This window comes from Meles meles, chromosome 8 (assembly GCF_922984935.1).
Source record: "Meles meles chromosome 8, mMelMel3.1 paternal haplotype, whole genome shotgun sequence".
NCBI classification, from domain to species: Eukaryota; Metazoa; Chordata; class Mammalia; order Carnivora; family Mustelidae; genus Meles; species Meles meles.
The window spans coordinates 62,390,368-62,414,971 of NC_060073.1; the positions used below are offsets into that span (position 1 = coordinate 62,390,368).

Consider the following 24,604-nt stretch of genomic DNA (forward strand, 5'->3'; position numbering starts at 1 on the left):
TGTCACAAAAGACCTTTAATGGTCTCCTATTTATGGTTCTCTTGTTCATTTGTCCTGTTAGAGTTGAATAAACTGTAATAACTTATCTGACATAATAAGGAATGCCACAGGTACAACAGATAAACCTGGCAGGTGGCCCAGGAAAGAGGGTGTCACAAAATAATCACTTAACAGAAGGGCTACAGACCTGGAGACCTGTCCCAGCCACCTGTCACTCCCTGTGTCCAGGATCCATAGTCACTGTGCCAGGCTGAATGCTGGCTCCCATCGGGTAGGAAGAGGAGGAATCTCCCATAGCATCTGTGGCTGGACCTTAGCGCAGAGCAGAGATGGGAAGCAGAGTAGAGTCTGGGAAGCGCAGAGTATGGGAAGATGGCATTATCCCATACTCATTCCCTCAAGTGCTCTGCTGATCCATGGTGCAGGCCATGACCACACCCCAAGTTTGTGCGGCTCCCACCTCTCATAGGACATCACCTATCATACCCCCCATGATCTCCACTTTCAGTAATCTGCGAGGTGGTCAGAGCCCGGCACAAGCCCCATCTTACACACTGGGGAAACTGAGGTCAGTGGGATACCCAAGAGCATACTCGGACTGAACATAGAACTCTCTCCCATGCCACATGGTCTGCTGGGCCCTGAGACGTGCATTTTCACCTAGAATGCTCTCAGTGAGGGGCCCAGGCAGGATTCTGTGTCAAGGGCTGGTCCGGGTCTCACCAATGTGCCACCCCTCAGCCAGCCCTGGGGTGGGGGTGGGGGTCCCCTGGACAGAAGGACAGGTTGGCAGAGACTTTGGGTGGAGGACCAACATCTCTTCCAGAACCTTCCTGCTGCCCACACATTTGCTTGTCCACAGATGTGGGAGTGGAAGTCTAGTAGAATTTCTCAAGGGAAACTGGCTGCTTTAAAGTTCTCTGGAGGGACCCTGTCATGTCCTCATGGAGGGACTAATGTATAATGTCCTCCCTCGATATTTCTTTTGTGAGAACCCGGACATCCATCCATCTGGCTGTATGTAAAGAGGAACCTGAGTCTAGTTACTCCTTCTCCTATCACGTGTCCCATAGGCCTGGGCCAGGGAAGTGGGGTGCAGACAGAAGTCGTGGGGTGGGGGCTGGGCCTATTTCCTTGCTCCATCATCCCCCACACTGCATGGCTGATATCAAGGTAAGACCAAATCATACCCAGGCCAGAGAAGCTTCCATGGTGGGTGAGCTACAAAACCATCAAACGAGTATGTATGTTTGTGTAAGCAAATGCTTGGACTTGGGTCTGCAACCCAAGTTCCAGTACAAGCCACTTTGTACTGGAATGCTAAAGCCATTCTAACATGAAAAGCAAGAAGAGAACCTGTGCTTGCTGGTTGAAGATCAAACCTCAGAATGGTGGTTTGAAGAAGCTTTTCTTCAAAAGTTTGAAGGTGGAACCTCAAGAGGCAAGACAGATAAAAGCAGAGTTGTCCTGGTGGAAGTGGGGATGGGGGAGAGCTGGAGACTGAGCCTTTGCCTCCACCCCCACGGTCCCACCTTAGCAGCCCCTGGTGAAGCTCTGTGGAACCCCAGGAGTTCCACAGCACCTGGTTTGAAAACCACTGCATCAGAGTGTCTATAGGTCATGGGTCCTGGGGACCTGTGCTTTGATTTCCCTTTCGGAGAGAGTGCTCGGGTCAGAGGGTACTCCCCCTTTGTTGGGCCTCTCATTGAAGCCACTGTGCAGGGACTCTGCAGGGGAGTGGAAGAGATGGGGATCCTGCCCCACAGGTAGGCCATTTCAGCCCTGGATGGGGCACAGAAGTGATGAATCTCCCTGGACCAGAATGGCAAAATGCCATCAGACTGAAGGCGCAGCCTTATGCATGAGGGTCGGAGAGTCTATTTTGGTCCTTTTTTACTTTAAAAAGGGAAAAAAAAAACCACATCAGAACATAAGCCTGTGCCCATGAGACCCTATAATACAAGACTGGGGCCAATGCCTTCCTCTGGGATGGGTGGAGAATGTCCAGTCCCCAGTCACTGGCAGAAGAGGCTGCCTTTGTGGGAGGTTGTAACCATGGGGAGTGAATGGGTCCACAGGGTCTCAGCTCTCAGGGAAATGGGCCTGGGTTTCCCCTGGACCCGAATCCCTTCCAAGTATCACCAAGGAGCATCAGCAGCTGTGCTCGATCCTGGATTGGGGGGGGGGGTTCTACCTTGAAGGGCAATTTCTGTTCCACCTCACCCTTGGGGTTCTTTGATGGAATAGTAGTTCAGCCCTCCCTGGGCCTGAAGTGGGTGGCTCTCCCACATCTGGGATCAGAGCCAAGACTTCCTGTCCTCTGTGGGATCTGAAAGATGGGAGATGGGGGTCCACCAGGCCCGGAAGGGTCCAGGATGCCCCCTGCCCAAGCCCAATCACTGACAATATCCATGGCTTGTCTCTCTGTCATGATTGCTGGGACCACTATCTGTGGGCAAGGCATTCCTGAGCAGTGTCCACATTTGTCTCTCAGCTGGGTCACCAAAGCCAAGCTAACTGCATCTCCTTCTGGTTGACATCTGCCTAAGAGAGAAGGGGGCAAGAGATGAAGACCGGCGGGAGGAGGACACAGCCCGCAGCGATCTTCCTGTGTGACTCGGGGCTACAGAGCTGACTCTCGTCTCTTCTGGGCTTCAGATCCCTTGCGTCAGGTGGGGAAGAGATTACAGTCTCGTTTTCTAGTTAGGGAAACTGAGCCCAAGAGAATGAGGTACTTCCTCAAGGCTACTCAGCTGGTTGGTGACAACTGGGCTGGAGACACCGTGGGCTTCCAGGCCAGCATGCTTTTCATGGCACCATGTGGCAACCAGCTTGTCAGGGACAAGCTGAGCAGCTGAAGCAACCCCAACCCCGACCTGGTGTGCCCACCCTCGCTGTCTGTGCTTTGAGGCTGAGGCAGCCCAGGGAGGCCGACCAAATTCAGCCCTTCTCTTCACAGGACTTCACCCTTCTCGTGGTTGGAAAGCTGAGGAAGCCCAGCTGGTCTCTGCCTGTAGATTTTCCCCCAGCGCCAGGCCTCTCCTTCCTGCCCAGACTGATCTCTCTATGCCACCCACATGGGCCACTGGGAGGTACCAGTGCAGAGCCCTGGGGTCAGCACAGAGCCAACACTGTGGGGTCTGGAGCCAACTGGAAGCTTTGAAAGATGATATGGGTCTTTCTCTCAAGAAGAGACCCAAGGAAACACTCCAGCCTGTGTTGCACCCGGCTGGGGCGAGTGGGGCTGAATTCCAGCCTATGCGCCATTCTCAAAGCTGAGCATTCTAAAATGGACGGAACCTACCTGGAAGAGGACTGTTTCTACTTCACATCAAGGCACTATACGGACTAGCAGCAGCCAAGGACCCCTGACTCTAATGGCCCCCATTTCTTCCCCCTAGAACTTTCACCTGACCATGAGCTTCCTGAGGACAGGGGCCGCCCTTCTGCAGCCATGGGCCAAAGAGTAAAGGTCTAGATGGGAGTATGGTACTTCCTGCAGCTGGGGGAATTTAAAGACACAGAAAAATCCGAAAGGGGGAGTGTGATGTTGAGGTGAAGAAGCTCCAGAAACCAGAGTGACAAATCTGTGTGCACAGCTGAGGGATGGAGGAAGAGGCCAGTCGGTAGGGGAGTGAGCCCCTCAAATCCTCGTACCAGCCTCAAAGTTCCCAGAGCAGGACACCGGAGAGCATATGCTTGGCATGGGTTCCAGCCCTTCATCAACTCTTCAACTGTCCAAGGAGGTGTGAACTGCCAGCAAGCTCTGGTAGGGGCTGGATGCCTTGGGTACCCACAGCTAGGACCCCAGAACTGGCCAGGAGATCATGGCTGCTGCCAGCTGACTTGGTCTGCCATGGGGTAGGGCTCCCTAGAATTGCAACTTCATGAGATTCAGAAGGGGAAGGGTCAGGGTGCAGAGCTGGGCTTGGGAACTGGGCACTGTCGCCATGGAGAATGGTTATCCAACCCACCCCAGGAGGGGCTGCCCTGAAAAGGGTGCAGTCCCCATAATAACATTTTGTTGTCTCCTTTTCCAGGCAAGCATGAGACACAGATAAAAGGGAGCAGGGATGGAGGAGACATTCCCCTTGCCCTGCTAAGAAATATATTTGCTTGTGTATACAGTGAGCCTTAGGGGGTCTGCAACCACAGGGAGCTGTGAGGTACCCAAGGCCCTATCATAAACAAATCTAAGCTTTGTCTTCTTTAATACTGGGGTATTAGGGCCGAGCAGTTCATGCTAGCTACGGCCACAGCTTAACATCAGATGACCCTCCAGTGACCCAAGAAGGGCCTGGGGAGGGATGGGCTAGGAGGTCTCCAGGGCCCTGCCAATTCTGGGGCCCTGAATCATCTCTGGAGGCAGAGAGACCAGAGTCAGTGGTCTGGATGGTGCCACCCATCATACCAGAAGCTCTAAGGCTTACAAATTCTTGGAGGCCAGAGTCGGGAGTTCGCTTGGTGATCATCTGGTCAAATGCTTTGGTCTTCTAGGTGAAGAACTGAGGCCCAGAGAGAGAAAGAAACTTGCCCAAGGTCACACAGTAAGTGGGCATCAAAGATCAGACAAGAACAAACACCTTTTATCACTTTCTGCCTCACCATCTGCCTTGCCCTGTCCCAGGTCCCAATCACATCAACCCCAGCCAGTGGGTACCGGGCATCCATGACACCAGGACCTACTGGGGGGGGGGGGGTCATTAAATCCCCAAGGAAATGAAGGGTTCCTTGCTACCCAGCAGCCCCCTTCCTTTTAGGGAGGGCATCTTGATGGACCACGCCACCTCCTGGGCAGGAGGCCCTTTGACTGTGGGCGTGATGACCCCCAAGCACACTCTCCCACCCTGCAGGGCCAGCCCAGCTCAGCCCTGGAGGGCTGTGAAGGGAGGTAGTAGGGGACCGGACCGGTGTCCCCAGCCCCATCTGGACCTCCAGCCTTACTTGCTGTGGGATCACTGATTGCTCTTAAGTCTGCAAAGGAGGGAATTGAGCAAATACTCATCTTCCTGCCCCTAACCCCCATCTCTCGGAGCCACCCTTCTGGAAAAGCCCCCAGGAGCTTGGCCTCACTATGCGGCCCGTTGGTGCTTTGCGAAGACCCCTCCCTTCTCCCTCTGTGCATGTGTATGGATAGGACACACACATAAGGTACAAGGTAGCTAGGATGTCACATCCTGAGAGGACTGAATTAGACTTGGGCTAGTTCACACAGCTTGCCTTAGACTGGGTAACTGCTGGTAAGAAAGTCAGTCCAGTGGCTTTTCTCTACTCCTGGGGTCTGTGAACCTTCACCAATGTCACTGTGAGACTCAGAGGGACACAGGATGGGGACGGAGGGGTGGAAGGGGAGAGGTGTTTGGTGGGTCCGGACTGTAAAAAGTACTGAGAATCAATCCACAGGTGTGCCTCTCATGGCCAGAAGAGGGTGGCCCTCAGTGTGGTCATCTTTTAGCTGCCAGAGCTGCGCCAGCCACCTGGGGCCACAGGCATCCTCTCCTGTGTCTTGAGCCCTCTGCCCCACCCTCCCCATTCTGCTCCCCATCCCAAGTAAAATCCCAAGGCCAGAGCCCGGATGGCCTTTGTGGGGGTCAGCAGGAAAAGAGAAGAGGCTGGAGGGGTGACCCATGAGTGGGGTGACGGGGGAAAGGTGGTCCTCGTGACCCTGTTGGCGTGGTGATGTAGGGCCAATCCTGAGGCCAGAGGTTCACCACCGTGACCTGGAAGACCGCTGGCCCCCCCGCCCCAGAAGGAACTAGAAGGACAAGGGGGAGGGTAACAAGGACAGGAAGAAGACGAATAAGCATCCTAGTGCATGAACGCGGACCTGGAGCTGCCCGGAGGAAGGGCCGGCCCCAGTCTATCTGTCGTTGAGCTGTGGCGAGCCAGTACCATCCTCCTCCTCCTCCTTGTCGTCCTTCATGCCTTTCAGTCTCTGGCGGGCAAAGTCCTCAAACACGATGTCATCATCGCTGGTGGGAAAGACAAGGAAAACGGGGCCTGTTTGCCAGGCAGGGAAGCAGGCAACTCCAGAGGCTCAAAGGGGACTCAGAGGCCGGTCCCTGGGGTAGCCCGTGGACAGAAAGGCCTGCCAGGCTGGCATGTCTAAATGCCCTCTGGAGACAGTAGGACTGGTCGCATCTGGGCTCCAGCTAGTTGTGGGAATCCCAGAGGGATGCATGAGTTCAACTCTCATGCCTAAGAGCTGGAAAGTGACCAGCCTGGAAAGTGACCAGGACTGGACAGTGATCCGGTTCTGAAGGATCTGGGAGTGGGGGAGATATCAAAGAGGGATGGAGGTGCGGTGTAGCTGGGCTGGGGCCAGAGGTGAACTTAGTCCTACCGGGAGAGGCCAGGCCACCAGTCATTTCCCAGCATATTCCGAACCCCCCCGAACCGGCCCAAGAAACCCTACCACCCACCAAAAGAACTACCCTCAGGAAGAATTCTCATTTCTGCACAGCACCATGTGGGCTTGGCTTGGTGGAAGAGAAAAACCACAAATGCCCTTTCTCCAGGGAGCTGTCAGCCCACTCTACCCTGAGCGATCTTGGATAGGAGGGAGTCTGGGGGTAGCAAATCTAAATTGTGGGGTTAGAGGAAGGGTAGGTGGGGAAAAGGGGCATCTGAGTGGGCTTTCAGGACGAAGGACTGCTTCTAAGAACAGTGAGTTCTGTTCTATCACGTAACATGTAGAGTTAAGCCCACCAAGACCCCCACCCCACAGAATTCAGCCAGCCCCATGAGACATCCTCATGGCATGACTTGAGACCCCACACCCCAAGTATCTCCTGGGAGACAATAAAAGAGTGGATTTGGAGCTGGAGAGAAAGCTGCTTGGCTCTGGAGGTGGTTCAGGAAGTCTGCCCAAGTCCTCCCCCTCCAGCCACTGTCCGGTGAGGCGATGGCCTTTGACAGCAGGGAAATCCGCATCTGTCCTCAGGAGTCAGAAGCAACAAGAGCTCCCATAACCTTCCCCACCCCACAGCCTGATTCCACTGGCTGGGTGCGGGCAGGGCTGGAGAGCCGGACCCAGGGCCCCCGAACCCAATCAGCCCTGTGAGAGCCGAGCAGGCGCTGTGGATGGACGAACGGATTGACGGACGGACGTGCAAGGACGAGGGAGGAAGACAGACCCCACCAAGGCAGGAGGAAGAGGAACAGGCACGGAGGGTCCTTCAAGTCACATGCAGGCAAGCGGGTTGCTGAAGAGGCGAGCAGAGGCAGCTCTCAGCACAGGGGTTAAACCGGCCGTTCCTCAGGGGTTAATAAGCATATATGCAAAATGACCCCATTGCCCCGCCTCCACCCCAGGCCCGCCTCCCCCACGCTGTCTGCAGGCAGGGTTTGGCTTACTTTGTGTCAAGTTCTATGAGATTGGTATCTACCGGCGCCTCGTTCTCTGGAACTAAACACAGGGTGGGCAGAGGCCCGTAGGTTAGTGGGCAGGGCAGGGGGCAAATGGGCACAGGTCCCCACCCTACGGCAACCAAACTAAGGTGGGGAGGGCTAAGGAAGAAGGTGGGGGGGGAGAAGTATTGGTCCCTGGTCTTGAAAACACCCCCGAATCATCCTAATGGCAGGAAGGAGAGTCCAGGGAGGGTCCAAGGAGGCCCTAGAGGCCCCTAGCAGCTCTAGGACAGAAAAACCTCTGGACCCTGCTCTTTGGCATGTGTCTTGCATGACTTAGATTCTTTTCTTAAATACCTGACTTGCATTTAGTGTTAAGACAACCATTATTTCCCCCCACACACACCTGCGTACCTGCACATCTCTGAACTTGGGGTGTATTTTACAACCAATGGCATTTCACAGTTTAATTGTGGGAACATTTTTCTTTCTTTGTGGTACAGACTATACTGTTGCCTCTTTCAACTTAAACAATTTTAGATTTAAGGAAATATGACCAATCTGGTATCACTTCAAAAAATCACTAAGATATGTCCAGGGACCATCTTAATTTGCGCAGCCCCTTCCCGATGCCTGGATGCAAGACAAGAGCTCCAAGAACGGCCAGAAGAGCTCCAAGAATGCTCCCAGCCTCCTTCCCCTTGGAGAAATGAGTCAGACCTCTGTTTCTTGGGGGAGTCAGATGCAAAGAGAGGAGTGTAGGCCTCACAAAAAATCCTGGGGAGGGTGAGGAAAAAGGGTGACCCTGGGCTGCAGGCTAACCCACAGTTAGATGGGGTGATGGGGAGAGACAGTAGCTGGTGGAGAATGGGTTGGGCAACCAGGAAACCCCCACTCCAGTGACCCGCAGATCCTGCTTACCTTCACGATGTGGGGGTTCCTCTTTGGGCTTGGGGTGCATTAGGGTGAAAGGCAGTTCTACGGCCACGTCACTGAAAAAAAGACCCAGACCCAGTGAGCCTCAAGGTCAGTCTCAGGCTAGAAGGAAGACTCAATGCCCTACCAGCCTGAGGCCTGGGGAGGGGTTTATGGTTGGAGGAGGTAGCTCTCAGTTGAGGCAGGGAATCCAGACTCAGGCCCCAGTTCTGTCACTCTCTGAACCTTACTTCCTCTAGAAGTTGAATTAGAAGAACTTTTCTGCTGCCTCCAAAAAGAAACGGAAACCTCCCTTTTCCTGGTAAGGACCCCTGGGTTCTCATGAGCTGAGAGGAGGCAAGGGGGTGGGGAAAGGACTGCCCAGGGCCATGTACACATTGGTCCCTGGGTGGCTCCAGAGGCGCCCTGTGACCCCGCAGGCCTCAGTCGGTTGCGGCCAGCGCAGCCTTCCCTAACACTGCCCTCCTGCCCTTCCCTCCCCCCTACTCAGTCCCACCTCCCAACAATTCCAGGAGGCTCTTGTAAAAGTACTCCGGGGGGCCCGAACCCCCTGCCACCTGGATGATGTACTGCTGAGGTCAGTTTAGTCAAATTCAGGTTGTCTGGGCCCAGGGCTACTGACATCGTGCACTGAGCCTTCCTTGAAGCCCTGTAGGGATGGAGGGTCTGGGTGGAGGGTGGGGGAGGCAGGACGTGGAGTACGGGGTATGTGCTGACACAGGCCAGTGCTTCTGACCCAGACTTCCCTCTGCTGGGCCCTGACAAGCAAAATAATAAGAGCAGACACATGGTACTGACTCCGTGCCAAGGATGATTCTAGAGTAGCTCATTTAATCTCCACAACAGTCTCATTATTGTACCATAGGTACAGACTAGGAAACTGAGGCACAAGGAGGAAAAATATATCACACAAGACCACACAGCTATTAATGGGAAATGAGAGACAGGATTCCTTTTCTTTTTTTTTTGGAAGTAAGAGAGAGGAATCTGACTGCATAATTCACATTCTTACCCAACTTCTGCTCTCTACTCCTAGAGAAGCAGCCACAAAAGTGCCTCCTTTCAGCTCAGTCTGGTGCCACTTAGGAGGCCCTGTCAACTGTGACCTTGTTCAGGCACAACCTCATCTTACTGACCTTTCTGCCCGGGGCCCAGGTGTCAGGGAGGAAGGGGGAGGGGAACAGAGCAGGAAGGGACAGAGGCTGTGCAACCAGAAAGGTCCATTCCCAGGCCCCCAGCAGTGTCTGGGGGGACACTTTTATATCTTCAGGTCTCACTGAGCTCATTTGGAAAATGGGGATAACAACGCTTAACTTCTACAACCACTAGAACTTCTAGGAGATGATGTAGGTAAAAGGTTTGATTGAACTATGAAACTTATACCTGCCAGATTCAAGCTTTACTTCCCTCAATGGGGACATGGGGATTCATAGATTATTGAAACAACTTGGCTCTTTTTTTTCTTTTTGCTTGCCAAGCGGATTGCTTTTCCAGGTTCACTTGGAAGAGTGAACTAACAGAAGGGAAGAATGCTTTTTGCCAGTCTTTGTGAAAGCCATACAGTGCATGGATGGAAAAATCTGGACATTAACCTTCCAGCAGGCCATAAGTGATCAAGGGCGGGGTAGGTCTGATTCTTCCTTGGGGCCCCAGAATTGTAGCACAAGGCTGGGCATAAATCCGGATTCCAGAAATCTTTACTGAATTATATTGAACTGAACTCAAATGAATTAACTTCACCTCTCCAAAGAGCTTGATTTCTTGGGGTGAGCACTACTGCCATCTAGTGACAAGATGAGGCAAAACCACTGCATGTGAGGCACATGCCTTTTTTGGAAGGTGCAAGGATCCAGGTGCTACAAGGAACCATGTGTACAAGAAACCTTGTGTACAAGATCAGGACCGCAGGACCTCTCCCTAGGTCTCCCTCTCCACATGGCCAGCAGTTAATTCTCATTAGGGTACAAGTCTGGAAGCCATAAAGCCTGCATGTCTCCAAAACATCAGACTGTGTGATAGGGGCCGGGGGTCTATTCCCCCAGATCCAGGAAGCTGACTTTATTATCTGCAAAGGTTCCTTTCACTTGGGAGGGATGGAAGAACAGGGCAAGGCTGTTTTAAAGCAGAAACTGCATCTCCCTAAGTCCCTCTGGAGAGGATTCTAGTCCTAGCACTTATGCCCGAGCCTGGCCATCGAAAGTGACTGCTAAGACTCCTCCCAACCCAGTGCCCTACAGTTCCGGATGGTCAGCCCAGGGGTCTCTGGACCCTCCAGGAAGGTGTGTGGGTCAGGTTGAAGGGAGGGGCTTTACCTGGATGCAAGGTCTCCCAACAGGCTGGGTGGGTCAGAGAAGGCGGGAGAGGTGTTCAGGAGAGAGTTCAGAGAGGAAGAAAACAGAAAGCATGTTCATTCACCACCTTGCTGCCCTCAGGAGTAGGGCAGACCCTGAGACGCACTCCCACCCACCGCTCTGCGGCTGTGACCTCTTATTCAGAGATACACAGAAATGGCATTAATCTTGTGGGGTGGAGGGGGTGGGGGTGGTAGAGGATGGGGGGGTACCGAAATCCCAGGACTCGCTGAGCCCCCAGGATCCCCCTTGGCAAAGGAGACATGATAGCCAACCCCTGTGCGGCCTGCCCTGGGGAGGCCTGACGGCAGGAGAAAAATCAATTTGGGATTCACCAAGGATTCCTCAAGGAAGTCGTGGAGAGTCAAAGAACACAGGATCTGGGATTTGCAATTCTGAGATGTCCTAGAACATGCGGTCAGTATTAGATAAAGCCATCTACATAGGGCATGACTCTAACGTCTAATGCTATTAGCTTGCAAATCTTTTCATAGAAATTTATGAGTCAGACAAAAAGTTCAGATTCAGAATTCTAGGTCTAGTACAACATGCAAGCCCCATCTGTGGGGAAAAGTTGTTCTATCTGAGCTCCCTCCTTTTGAGGTGGCGCACAGACCATGCTCCGGGGCAGGAATATGCCTGGTCCACTGCAGTGACCCCAGTGCCCAGCCTACGACCTGAAGTTAGGGGAGGACGTTTCAGGAAATGTCTGGAGAATGGTTTGGGCCTCTGCTTCCCCATCTGTAAAATGGGAGAGTCCAAACATCCCTAATCTAGCGCTGGGATTCTGAGCCCCTTTAGCCATTTCCTTAGCAGATCAGCGTGGGCATGAGCAGGGGTGGGTGCTGGGCCCCAAGACATAGTGAGGGGATAGAACCCTCTGGAGACCCCACAGCACAGACTCTGAGGAAGCTTCCCCCGCAACAACCCTGTGTGTCCAGACAGGGACAGGGAGGAAGAGGAGGAGAAAGAGGGAGAGAGAGACATGGAAAGGGCAGGGGAAGGGTCAAAAGCCTCTGATGTAGGTGAGGGAAAGGGGGGAAGAGGAGGAGGAAAAGGGAGGCATGAAGGAGGAAGAGAAGGAACAGGAAGTCTTCAAGCTTGGTACCCTCTCGGTGGATGCAACTATCAGGCAGAATAGGGCAGTGGGCTGGGGTGATCTGGGACACCCCATTATACATTTAGGGAGTCTTGGGCTGGGCTAGAACACTCACCCACCCCGTGATACCACGAGCTTCACTTTCACTTTGTAGGAAACAATGATGCCCAGGATCTCCCGGTTGGCTCCTTCCCTCAACCTGCAAGGTGACACAGGGAAGCAGGTTCACCGATGATCACTGGGTAGAAGAGACACGGCAAGGATGGGGTGCAGTGGGGGCAGTGGCCATCTGTCCCTCTCCTGGGTCACTCAGCCACCATGTGCAGAGCCTACTATATAACAAAGGGAAGCTTTGCCCTGAGTTGGGGGGAACCTGGATCCCTGGGTCCCCTATCTGGCTGTGAAATTCACTCCTCGGGCACACTTGATAAGCCCCATTCCTCCCTGGGTCTGAGTCCCAGCAGCAGGCGGAGGGGGGGCTCCTACTACCCTTGGGTGGATGGATGTTTCTCTCCCACTACTCAGCAACCCATGGGGCACAAAGGGCTAGACAGGGAGTTCAGAGAGAGGGAGCGAGGTTGGCAAGGCAGGGGAGGAGGTACTGGGGAAGACCCAGCAGGAGGCGGCCCCTCCACCAAGTCTTGATGACTGGTAGGATTTGGACCAGGGTGGAAGAAGAGGGCAAAGACTTGGAGGTGAGTGGCTAGCACACCTGTGACCAGCTGTGTGGCTGGAGCACAGGGTCTACACTGGGAGTCCAGGGCAGGGGTACAGCAGAGGCAGGCCAGAGCCCCACAGAAGGGCCAGACTTCAGTGGGTAGGGTGAGACGAGTTCCCTATACCCCAGATCTCCACAAGAGCAGGGCAGCCTCCAAGTCAGTGATGCCCATGAGACAAGAGTGATCATGTGGCCCAGGGATCCCTTTGAGGGGCACACCAACACCTGCTGTAGCCTAGCTCGCTGTCCACATCTCCCCAGACTCCCCACTCACCTCCTGATCCATCCTCTCCCACCGAAGCCACTCCTTTCCGTCCAGCCTTACTCTGCCTCAGGGACATACCCTACTTGACTCAAGACACTAGGTCAGGAGCTGCTGCCTCCTGCAGGAAGCCTCTCTGGGTTGCCCTCCTTTGGGAAGCCAGCAGATCCCAGCACTGACAGAGGGAGCTTGGTCTAGGGGCCCATCTGGCTCTCTGGGGCATCCCTGGATAGGGATGGGAGTAAGGGGACAGTTTCCCTACAGTTCAAGCTCCTGAGGATGGGGCCAGGGACCATACTTGGGGAGAGGATGAGCACAGCATGGACAGGCACTGGTGGACCCCCGGGGAGGTGGGCAGGGAGGAGGGCAGGTGGGTCCTCACAGGGTGCTGGAAGCCAAGTTTGTGTCTTCATGCTTGAGCTTCCCATCCAGAGCGAGGCCCCGCTTCTCTCGGTTGTTGGCCAGGAATGGGGTCAGTGTGTATACCTTGCAGAAGGTTGAACTGGGAGCCACGGTGTCACTGGGAAGAAGGGAGGCAGGTGTGGAAACACACCCCATCCGTCATCCCCCAGCCCAGTTAGAACAACTCAGAGACCACAGAGTAGCATTGAAAACATGTTTGTAACTTTCCAAAATACTGAGGGCTAGATATCCATAAACACACACATACATGAAAAAATGACACGTAATACACTTGCCTCCCAAAGGGAGGCAGGGCCAGGAAAACCCAAAAACCAGATGTGTCTTCTAACAGGAGCATCTACTTCCTTCAGGTGAGAAAAGACGTTTCACTGGAGAGCTCTCCCCTTGCCTGAGCTGCTAACAAGCTTGAAACAAAACTCCACGCCCAACCACAGCAGCTGCCCCTCAAACCTAAATTTTTTATATATAATTATTCTCTACGTTCCCACATACAATCATTTTACCCAATGAGCTGGATTAGTCTTTCATCAGACAAGAAAAGCTATGTACCTAGTGCCTTACCCTCTTTGCCCTGGCTGCCAGGAAGCTCAGAGCAAAGTCTGCCCTTTAATCTAGGTTTCCGGCACTGTATAATTACAGCCCCAGTCCCCTTCAATTCAATAGCTCTCATTTTGTCATTCTAGTTTGAGCAGGTCTTTCCCTTGACTGTAGTGTACATTTTCTTGTAGCTAAAATCAAGTGGGTGTTTTCTAAAAGGCTGTTTGGGATCATGTACCATGAGTGGCTAGGAAGTCCAAGGCCCAGCCCTCTGGCAGGTGGGAAAAAAAACCACGTGCCCCTGTCACTGAAGCCAGGGCTTCCCATTTCCCTGCCCAGCCCCACACATCCAAGGCTGGGCTTATGCTCACTTACTCAGCCTCTTCCATGGCCACGGGGCACTTGTACTGGGCTGTGTTAAAAAGGCAGATGTCCGCATACTGGCGCACTGGGAGGAAGAGGGAGACAAGGTGGTGTGAGCCAGGGCTGCCGCTCCCAGGCATCCCAGGCTCCCTCAGCTTGGGGATGTTCATCCCTGGAGCGCATCAGGGGATCCTACAAGAAACCACCCTGTCTGCACCCGAAGCATAGCCCAAAGGCACCCTTCCCTCCCATCATCAAAACCCTCCCTCGGGGACAGCTTTGCTGAGAACCCAGGGAACCTAAGAGTAGGCAGCTTACACAGTAAACTTATTACCTGGCCAATGAGCAGCCTGCATTACTAGCCTCAAAAGCCTTCCCCTTTGGCTTAGAGGAGGCCCTGGGCTTCCCTACAGGCTGGTAGTTCTCTACAAGGCTGGTAACAAGGGGAGAGCCTTCAGCTACCCCCAACCCTTGGGAGGAGTCCCTCCTGCCCACCCCTTGGGTTGGCCCTCTGCCCTGGATACCGGAGATCTTAATCTTCTTTACTGTCTTGTTGGTGTTGTTGGTGACGTGGACGTTAACGCTGATGGGTTCTCCATGGTAATAGATCTGGGAGGCAGAAGAAGGCAGGAGGGTTGGACCAGGGGGTACTAAAGCTCTAGACAGAGGGAGGGAGAAGAGGCCCCACACACATCTCCTGACCACACAGACTCTGGCCACTCTGACATTGGCCTCAAATTCCTGAGCCATGTCTCACTGATGCTTAGGCACTGGGTAGGTTAGACTGGTGCCTTGGTGGGATTTTGGAAGATAACTGGATTAGAAGGTGATATTCCTGGGCTCCAGTCCTGACCTGGTCACCAGAAAATGAGAACAATAGGAATAACAATGATGAAGAGAATGAGAGCGGCGTGACCTTGGGAAAGTTACCTAAGCCTCAGTTTCCCCCTTTGCTCAGTGGAGGATTTGGACTAGGTGGTGTATCAAGTCCCTGCTGGCTCTGGAGGCCAGGAATTCTAGACTCAGGGGGGTCTGGAAGAAGCAGGAGAAAGGCTGGCTCACTGAGGAAACCGGGTCGGAATTCTCCCTGAAGGACCTCAGCTCAAATCTTGCCACTAGCACTTGCCCTCGACTGTCCCCACAGAGAGAGACATGCCCACACTGCAGAAGGGGGTGAGGGGTGCAGGAAGATGGCCAGGACCCACATCCCTTCAGGAGGTACCCTGACTTCAAAGTCGATCCCATCCTTCAGCTTCATGCTCCACTCTGCCCCTCCTTTCGGCCCCTAGGACTTCCCTACATCCCCCAAGGGAGGTCTCCGATTCCCTGAACCCAGGAGCTCTAGCGACCAGGAGAGAACTGAGCTGGGAGGTCCCCACCCCCACCGAACAGCTCCCACCCCTTGCCAAGTCCAAGCCTCCTACCTCCTTGTCCAGGGAAGCCTCAAGATGCAAGGGCTTGTCCGACATAAGGAACTGCCTGGTGGTCTCAGCTGTGGGCTGGGGGCCAGGCCTCTCGGGGGCATACTGAACCTTCCTGATAACCAGGCGCACAGAATTCCTAATGGACATGGGCAGAGCAAAAGATAGCCAGAGTCACGTGCCTCCATCCCCTTCCCTTGTAATCCTCCCTTGCCTGCTCAGGAGACTGCCATGGCTCCCGTGGCCTTAGAATCCAGTCCAAACTGCAGAGGCAGACACAGGGGCCTTGTCACCGCCCAGTTCCACTCTATCCTCCCGCCTTGTGTCTGCAGCCATCCCTACTTCCTCTCTGTCATCCTAGGCCTATCTAGTCCTGTCTCTGCAGCTTTGCTTACACTGGCCCCCCACCTGCAATACCCTCTTCCCACTTCTGCCCTCATTTAGGCATTTAGCTGGGCCTTCCTTATTTAAGGCCCAGCTAAATGCCTCCTCTTCCGGGAAGCCTTCCTGGATCAGCTCACTTGATCTCCTGTCTGAACTCCCACCCCATCAGAGCTGAACCCCTGTGGCCACTCTTCAGGATGACAAGAAAGGGACTACGTTTCACGTCCAGCCTCCCTTAGGTTACTTAATAGTGGCAAGCTCCTTAAGGAGATAAATTCTTGTCTACATTGTTCACTGCTGGGTTTTCACCACCTATGACAGTACCTCCCATATAATGAATGCCTTCCAAATATTTATTTGATCAAAAGATGCAGAGGGGCCCCATGAAGAAGCTCAGAGAGGTGACAGGGTTCAGTGAAGGGGTGTGGATTCAGTCAGAGGGATGCAGGTCAGTGAAGAGAACAGAGACCCACTGAATAGATGGAGGTCCAAAGATGAGATGGGGCTCAAGGAAGGTGACAGGTGCTTAAGGAGGAAACGAGGACACAAGGATTGGGAGGGGATGGGACCTGGTGAGGCAGTGTCTGTGGCGTGCCAGGGAACCCGGCATCCCTGCTGCTCACCTTCACTTCCTGGAACCGGACAGTCAGGCTTAAGGCCTTAGCTCTCCCCTTTCTAACTATACCCCCTTGAGTAAATTCACCTCTGGGTCTCAGTTTCCTCATCTGTAAAATGGTAATAATAGCAACACCTCTTTCCCAGGGTTGCTGAGAGGATTAAATTAGTTCGTACATGTTCATCACTCTGAATAGTGTCTGGTCCTTATTAGGCCCTTGATAAATCATCATTAGTATTTTAACTCTGGTATGGACTTAAAATGTGCCGTTACGGTGGGCTGAAGACAGTAGCCCTCAGTGTTGTTCCTCTTCTTTGCTCTAGTCAGGCCCCCTTCAAAAAACCACACCCTCCCTTCTTTCCCCTGTCTCGGGTCTTGAAAAGGAAGACAGAGATGCAAGGGAAAAGTGCCCCATCTCCCGACACCCCAGAGTTGCCCAGGGTGGAAAGGGACATGCCTGCAATACACTCTTCAGCCGCCAGGTGGCAAGCTCAGCCCACTTCCTAGGAAGTTGCAGTGACCGCCCTCAGCCAGCCTCCCGAGGATCACTGACTGCCTGGTGAAGTGGGTTCATCAGAGCTGCGGGCTGAGGCCAGCCTTACCAGGAGGCAACGCAGGACCTACCTTGAGGAGGAGCGGGCCTGAGAGCAGGGCTGGGCAGTCCATCTCAGAAGTCAGAGCCAGCTCTTTCCAGCTGCCAGCTGGGCTCTCTGCCCAGGGCTGTGCCTCTCCAGGAAAACACTCTTGGACATGTGGGCTGACTTTCCCCCTCACTCTCCCCAGAGGGGCTTCTCTGACTACAATTCTCTCCCTTGCTTAGAAGTTTCCACTGACCCAATAACTAGCCCCACCACCGGCCCAACCATCACCTGCTGCTAATGGCCCCCCAGGAGGAGAAGTGATAAGTGGGGGTCTAGGATGGCTGGGAAAAGTCCTGCTCACTGTTAAAAACAATCCGAATTTTGTTTCTTTCTGAAACAAAATAAAGAGCCATGCAGTCTGGTGGGGCAAACCGAGAGGCAGGGAGATGGAGGAGGGGGTTTCGGCGGTGTAAAGGGAGAAACGCTGAGACCTGAGCCCAAGTCCTTGGACCACCTGCCCCCAGGAAATGTTCCATGACTCGCCAGCCTTCCAGAGCGCCCGTCTTGGGGTTCCTGAGGCTGGAATGCGCGGCCCCTCCTTGCATACTTCCCGGTATTGTTACTTATCTCTTCTTCAGGCTTTGCTGGCCCTGTCTCCTTCCCATTGCCAGCGGGCAGCCCACACCCCGCAGAAGCTGCGCCCTTCTCACCGTTTGTGGATCTTCTCCTCCAGGTTCTCGGCACAGAAGGCTTTGACTTCATAGTCCACACCGCAGGCCTGATGGGAAGTGGCTGCTAACCACAGGGTCTTGGACAGGGCAGGGTCCCCACATCCTAGCCAGCTCCCTCTCATTTTACAAACCAAGGCACTGGATAGGAACACCCAACCCCACAGCCCCGTGCGCAGCCTGACTCAGGACCTGGGGTCAGCCCCAGCACTGTGCTGCCTCTGGGGGTGGCTGCCTCCCCCACTTGACCTTCTCACAGAGCTCTCCCCCCACCCACCCACCCCCGCCCCACCTCTGGACATCCCAAACTGCCCTAACCGGGCTCCACCCTCAGACGCCTGACTGGTCTGGGCGGCTGTCCTCACAGAGGCAGCCACCCGGAAATCACAACCGGTGCCTCCACAGCCCTGCTTGGGGAGGCACATACTGTGTGCAGACCGTCGGGCACTTCAGGGCCTCACTCCACCCTCTCAACCACACGGGGCAGCACATCCTACTGTGCCCATTTTTCAGATGAGGAAACGGGGGCTTAGATCTAGGGCCTGCAACACAAGGGGTGTCACCTCTTTTGGGACCTCAGTTTCCCCACTTGTGAAACCAAAACGAATGTACCCCCATGCAAGGTAGTGAGGCCAGGTGGTAGTTCAGAGAATATTTTGGTTTTGCTACAGCCAAAAAGCAGCCCAGGAGAGACGACACGTAACTGAATGCGGGGGTCAGGGGAGTGACACCCTGTCTGTATGAGAAGAGACTGCTTATCTGAGGCGGTACTGAAGTGGCCTAGACACAAAGAGCCTTCCACATAGAGGGGTCCGCTCCTCTCAGAGAGCAAGCCAGGGCCCTGGTGATACAAATGTCCTATGCCCAGAGAGACGCGTCCAAAGATGTGACCCACCTTCCCTGTGTCTTCAGGCCCTGGCTGCAATGTCACAGAGCACGGGAGGTTCGGAGGGATCTGTTAAGAGGACAGACAGAATAGGTCTCCTGTCACATTGACCCCTAACCTCCCCATGTCGCCCACCCACCACCCCCATACATGTTCGTCATACCAGGGGGCCCCTAGCAACAGGCCATGTCTCATCCATCAGACTAGGGGCTCCAGGGGACAGACAATGTCTCCCTTGTCAGACCATCCCAAGGATACCTACTCCACACTGGGCCAGAAGCCCCTCCGGCAAAGACAAGGATGTCAATGCTTTTCTTTGTCTAACAGGTCACCCCTAGCTTGTGGTAAAGACAGAATAAGAGCCACCCCCTACATCCCCCTGCCCTCGCCAATGATGCCTACATCCTAATCCCCAGAACCTCTGACTGTTAGCTTACATGGCAAAGGGGACTTTACAGGTGTTAAGGATTAAGTTAAGGATCTTGAGATGGGGATAGTATCCAGGGTTATCCAGGTGTGCTCGATGTAACCACAAGGGACCTTGGCAGGGAAAGCCAGAAACAGAAGTGTCTGTGTCAGAGTGGTGGGCTCGGAGATAGACTGGCCAGCCACTGCAGGCTTGGAAGACAGGCGTAGGCGACGACCGGCCAAGGAACACAAGCAGCCTCTAGAAGTTGGAAAGGGCGGGGCCTAGAGCCTCCAGAAAGAATACAGCCCGGCTGACACCTCGATTTTAGCCCAGCACGACCTGTGTTTGACTTCTACCCTCCGAAACGGTAAGCTCACCCACGCGTGTTTTCACAATCATGTTTCATTCCCCCCAGGTTGGCGGTGGCTCATTACGGCAGCCACAGGAAACCAATACATGTACGCTGGACGGAATGACGTATCCTCCCTCCTGCTCTAGCTTCCCAGAAAGCCGGCGGATTTCACTGAATCACAGAATCGGAGTCTGAGAAACAGGAAATTTTAAAACCCAGAACCTGGGAGCCTTTCTATTTGGAAAAGAGGCAGAGCAGGGAACTCGCTACATGCCGTGCCTCGTTTATGAGCCGGGCTGGAGAAGCCAGGCGTGTGGCTGGTCTGAAGGAGGAGGCAGTCCCGTAATGACTCGGGGGCAAGACAGGGCTCCCTTCTTTTTCTGCAGCCTCTCCCCACCGATGAGCTGGACTCTGGAGGCTCCAAGGAGGAGCTCAGAGGTAAGGTGACACCCTGGCGGTGGCCAGAGAAGAGACACTTACCAGGCAGGATCAGTGACAGCGCCCCAGGTCCCAATGTACACTGAGAAACTGAGGGCTGCCCCCATGTGCCTGCCCACAGGGCTTCCTAGGGGAGGCCCTAACCTCAAAGGTGAAAGGATAGGCATGTTCGCCCAGCTTCTTGATGAGGCGCTCCTGCAGCCGCGTCAGGGCCTTCTTGTCCTCGGGGGCCGGCGGGAAGGACTGCACGTTGGCCACAAACAGGTCCTTGCGAAAGGTCAGGCCCAGGACATCCAGGTCCTCCCGGCCATAGCGAAAGGCGCAGGTCAGTGTCACATAGACTGTGGGAGTAGGGGATGCTGAGAATGGGCCCAGAGGGCAGCAAACAAGCCCCCCACCCCCACACCCCAGAGCACCAGCTCAGCCCTGGGACTGGCCCAATGGGAGTTCCCAGGTCTGTCCCAGAGCTCCTGTAGGAAAGGCTGTGCTACTCTGGGGATGGGGGAACCAGGTACCCAGGGGAGTCACTCAAGCCTGGTCCCAGGGGTGGGGGAGGGTCTGACTTTCCCTTCCCTTCCCCCGACCCCCACCCACTCTGGCCAGTGGAGTGCGCAGGAGCACGGGAGATGGTCTGACAGGGTTGGTGAGGGCTGGAGTAGGCTGGCAGGATTGGGGTGGGGGTGGCTGGGGGAGAGTTGTAGCTGGAGAGAACAGAGGGAGTGGGGGAAACAAGTGCTGAGTGGTGTCTGGGAGGCACGGGGTTTAGTCCTAGCCTAACCTCCACCCTGTGTCTTCCTGCAGACCCTGGACAATCCCTTCACGTCCCTGGGATTCAATTTTCTCATCTATAATGAGACCCTTATTCTTGATCTATTGGGCATCCTGGCCTTGCAAAAGTCACAATATATTGACATTAGCATGCTTGGGGCACTGACCAGGTTCTTCTAAAATGGTCATGGGTGGACTGCCCAGGCCAGAGGAGGCCAGGGCACCTGCTCTGATGTTCGTTGGAGCTGCCAAGGGAAGAGCCAGTGGGGCTGGGCAGGTCAAGGGTGCAGAATTAGTTAATGTTCTGACTGGACAGGGACTCAGGGAGGCCCTGTCACAGTGGGTCATGGGGAATAGGAGGCCCCGTCACAGGCTGGAGGTGGGGCCTACCACCTCACCTCTCCTCTCCTTGAGATACTCAGGATCCACGAGGACCACGCCATCTGGAAGAAGGACAGAAAGTAAGCACACCCTCCCAGCTTGACCTCTCAAATTCCTGAGCCCCAAACACCAAGCCAAACCTGAACCTAACTATCCCTCTGTTGGAAAGCCTCAGGAGAGACTTGGGGAGGCATCGCCCAAGGGAGGGCGCTGCCTTGCCCCACCCCCTCCCTGCAGGCTGGACTTAAAGGCCTAGTAGGTGACTGCTCTGTTTCTTCCCTGTTCATAAGAACAATATGGGCCCGAAACTGCTATGATCAGGTGCACTTCAGAATTTCAAGGTTTTGAACTGTGGAAAGGCCACAGAGTACATCATCCATATACTTCGTAACACCCTCTGCAGGATCTGGGCTCAAACCCATTAACACCACTGCAGGGAAATAGGAATATTTTCACCAAGAGGCTCAAGTATAAAGACCTTCCTATTAGTTTGGGTCAGGTTTTGCCACTAAATGAATCCCATGTCAAACTTAGGAATGAGTGCAGACTTCTAGAGATTGTCGGATTTGGGATTTGCCATCAGGAGTTGCAATCCTGTAGAACCAACCGCCCAGGGCTGCTGTGAAGATGGAGTTAATACATCCAAGGCTGAGATGGTACCCCGTTCATGCGATCCCACAGAGAATGTACCCAGGCCTGGCCGCGGCCGTGTAGAGACCAGCTGGACACAAAGGACGTCTTCTCCCCGCAGGACCCCAGGAGGCCAGAAACACAGGCTCAGGGGTTGCCTCCTTGCCTGACATCCCCAGTCACCTCTGGCCGAACCTCACCCAGCCATACCCATGGAATAAGCAAAATGTTCTCTCCCCAGCTCTCATCCACTGCTACCCTCTCCCCAGCCACCCGCACAGCAATCTCTCAGGGAATCTCGGGGTGCCACATCTGAAAAAGAGTGCCGGAGGGCTCCTGGTCCTATCCAGCCCTGGGTGGGCCCAAGGGATACCTGATCAGGGGAGTGTCCACCCTGTCCCCAAACCTGCCCATCTTCCCTCCTTCTGCCTTGGTGTTTCCTCTGTCCCTGAGCACTAGGAGCTCTGCACAAAATCCGGGGAGAGGGCACTCCCACAACCTAGAGGTGTCAGGGAAGGCTTCCTGAAGGAGGGAAGCAGGAGCCAGGTCTTAAAGGGCAGTAAGGGTCGCCAGTTAGATGACCATGGGGCATAACAAAGTGGACAGGGGGAAGGGTGTGTCTCTGAGGCTTGGGAGAGTAGATCCTGGGGGTGCTGAGGAAGCAGGGCCAGGCCTGACCAGCGGCATCCTGTCTACAAGACGGGGGGGTGGGGGGAGACGCATGTGTCAGGAGGCTCAGACTTGCCCTAGAGCCTAACAGGGAACCCTGGGGGATAGCTATGCATTAGGAATTCATAATCAGCCTGATGTCATGATGGGCAAGGTATTTTCTCTCTGTGGATCATTTGATCAACTCTGGACAGTGCCCCAGAGCTCTCTGGGATCCCCAGGGCCCAGCACAGGGCCTGGCTCAAAGTAGCTGCTCTGCTCTGAGAACACTGACCAAATAGTTCTCGGGGTGCCTGTGTGCACCGGGGGAGCTGGTTCCCTCCTGCTCTCTCCCTGCCCCCCAGCCTCAGTGCCACCCCGCTGCTGTCCTTAATAGGCCAATGGGTAGGGATAGCCCTGGCCCCAGATAGTCTGCCGGAAACTGTGCTTTGTAGCAAGCCATAGATAAACACTGGGATGCTTGCTCACTGCCTCCAAGAGGCAGCTTACGGAGGAGATGAAAATGGCAGAGGGGACAGGGTCCCCAGACAGCACAGGGGAGGAAAAGTGGGGTCGTCCTACTCTGGACCAGGAGGGGAGGGCCTAATGGGGGGCTGACCTCCCTGACCCACAGCCCTGCATACACCCCCTCAGCAGAGGGACCGCGGGGACTCCCCAGTTCTCCTGCCCCCACTGTCACAAAGGGCTCCCTCCCAGTGAACCAAAACCTGCCAGCTGTGCTCTCTCTGCTCCCACCTCAGCTCTGGAACCGCACGCTCACTTCTCCCCTCTGGCCCCAGGACAACTCCAGGGATATGTAACAGAGGCCACATTCTCTGTGAACGTTCCCCACGTAACACATCTAGTTTCTTCACCTGGACTTGGCCTCAGGAAGTTTCCAGTGTCCATCCTCCCCATTGGTCACCTCCTTTGGCCTCACTCTGGTTTGCTCTTGTCCCTCTGAAATCAGAGCCTCTTTGGGCCTCACCATCCCCTCTGTGAAACAGGGATAATTCTGGGCCTCCCTCCCTCCCTCCTATAGCTGTGGGAAAAGGCAATGAGGTCAGGCTCTTCTAACGAGAGCTATGGTTCTTAGAATCCTAACCAGGGGTGACTGTACCTCCTAAGAGGAGATCTGGCAATGTCCAAAAACATTTTTGATTGTCCTCCTGGGATGGAGAGGGTAGTCCTAAGGTCTAACGGCTAGAGCCCAGGGATATTGCTAACCAACCTACAACGCACAGGATAAAGAATCACCCAGCCCAAAGTGTCCAGAGTGTCGAGGCTGAGAAAACTTGAGCTAGAGTAAGACTTTGAAAGGTGACTTGGGGCCCCAACCCGGCCCATGCCGAGACCCCCATGTGGGTGAGTACAGCCCCCATTTCATAAGCCCCAAAGTTTTCTTCCCACCTTTGCCATCAGGATGCAGCAGAACAAAGGTTCTGTGGACCCAGGCCGCCCAGGTTTGAATCCAGGCTCCTCAAACTACTAGCTCTGTGACCTGGAGGGATTCACTTGACCTCTCTGTGCCTCATTCTCCTCAGTGGCAAAGCAGGGATAATCATGGAGCTACCCCAGTGTCTGTGTGTAATGAGCCTCGCACGGGTGGCTGCTCACCGTCCTCACGATCATCCGGCCACACTCCAGGCTTCCCTCCTCAATCCACCTGCACTTTCCCCTCACGTAATCCTGGTATATGTACGTAAACGTGGTATATGCTTGCCGACGGTCACAGGAAGACACTCATACCCTGTTCTTGGTGCCAGGTCTGTCTGGAGACCTGAGGCCCCTCACAGGTGGCTTGAACACTCCCTTCCCTAGAAGGGACCAGGTCAGCTCTACCTTTCCCCACCTTCCTCCACGGCCTACAGACAGACACTTACCCACAGGGTCCACGAGGTCGATGTGGTCCACAAAGTCCCGCTTTCCCAGATAGACAGTGAGCTAGGGAAGAGAGGCACAGGGGGCATTAGCAGCTGAGGGCCTGGAGGACACATCCCTGAAAAGCCCCTGGCCCTTGCTCGGGAGGAAGCCCTGGGAGCTGCTTTTGCAACTGTTAAACCCAACCCAAGTCCACACTGAAGTCCACACTGGACTTGGACCTGAGCTCCAGCCCTAATACGAACCAAACCCTTGTACAATTTTGAAAGTGCCTATTTATCCTAAACCCCTTAGAAGCAGTTGTTACTGTTCCCATTTTACAGATGAGAACACTGAGGCCTGAGATCTTCACACCAAGATCGACTGCTGAGCGTCAAGCAGCAGCAGCAAAGAAGTCTGTGGCCCGGGAGGTGCTGGACACATCTCTGAGACAGCAAGGGCA

At 54.5% G+C, this 24,604-nt stretch overlaps 1 protein-coding gene across 5 annotated transcripts in view; it reads right to left on the reverse strand.

The window, feature by feature from the left end:
• Window positions 1-24,604, reverse strand: part of ARRB1 (arrestin beta 1) — a 73,764-nt gene continuing 49,160 nt past the window's right edge. For 3 of the 5 annotated variants that reach the window (XM_046017436.1, XM_046017437.1, XM_046017434.1), the window contains exons 3-16: window positions 24,165-24,225; window positions 21,021-21,065; window positions 19,999-20,195; window positions 18,665-18,724; window positions 17,752-17,819; window positions 15,464-15,599; window positions 14,564-14,648; window positions 14,052-14,124; window positions 13,099-13,236; window positions 11,852-11,935; window positions 10,599-10,622; window positions 8,272-8,342; window positions 7,357-7,408; window positions 1-5,972 (exon numbers count right to left, since the gene is read on the reverse strand). In XM_046017436.1, the coding sequence (XP_045873392.1) occupies window positions 5,861-5,972; window positions 7,357-7,408; window positions 8,272-8,342; window positions 10,599-10,622; window positions 11,852-11,935; window positions 13,099-13,236; window positions 14,052-14,124; window positions 14,564-14,648; window positions 15,464-15,599; window positions 17,752-17,819; window positions 18,665-18,724; window positions 19,999-20,195; window positions 21,021-21,065; window positions 24,165-24,225 (1,206 nt within the window). In that variant the 3' untranslated portion in view covers window positions 1-5,860. Of the gene's footprint in view, window positions 5,973-5,999; window positions 7,206-7,356; window positions 7,409-8,271; window positions 8,343-10,598; window positions 10,623-11,851; window positions 11,936-13,098; window positions 13,237-14,051; window positions 14,125-14,563; window positions 14,649-15,463; window positions 15,600-17,751; window positions 17,820-18,664; window positions 18,725-19,998; window positions 20,196-21,020; window positions 21,066-24,164; window positions 24,226-24,604 lie in introns of those variants that run through there. The other 2 variants (XM_046017438.1, XM_046017435.1) reach the window with 2 other exon arrangements.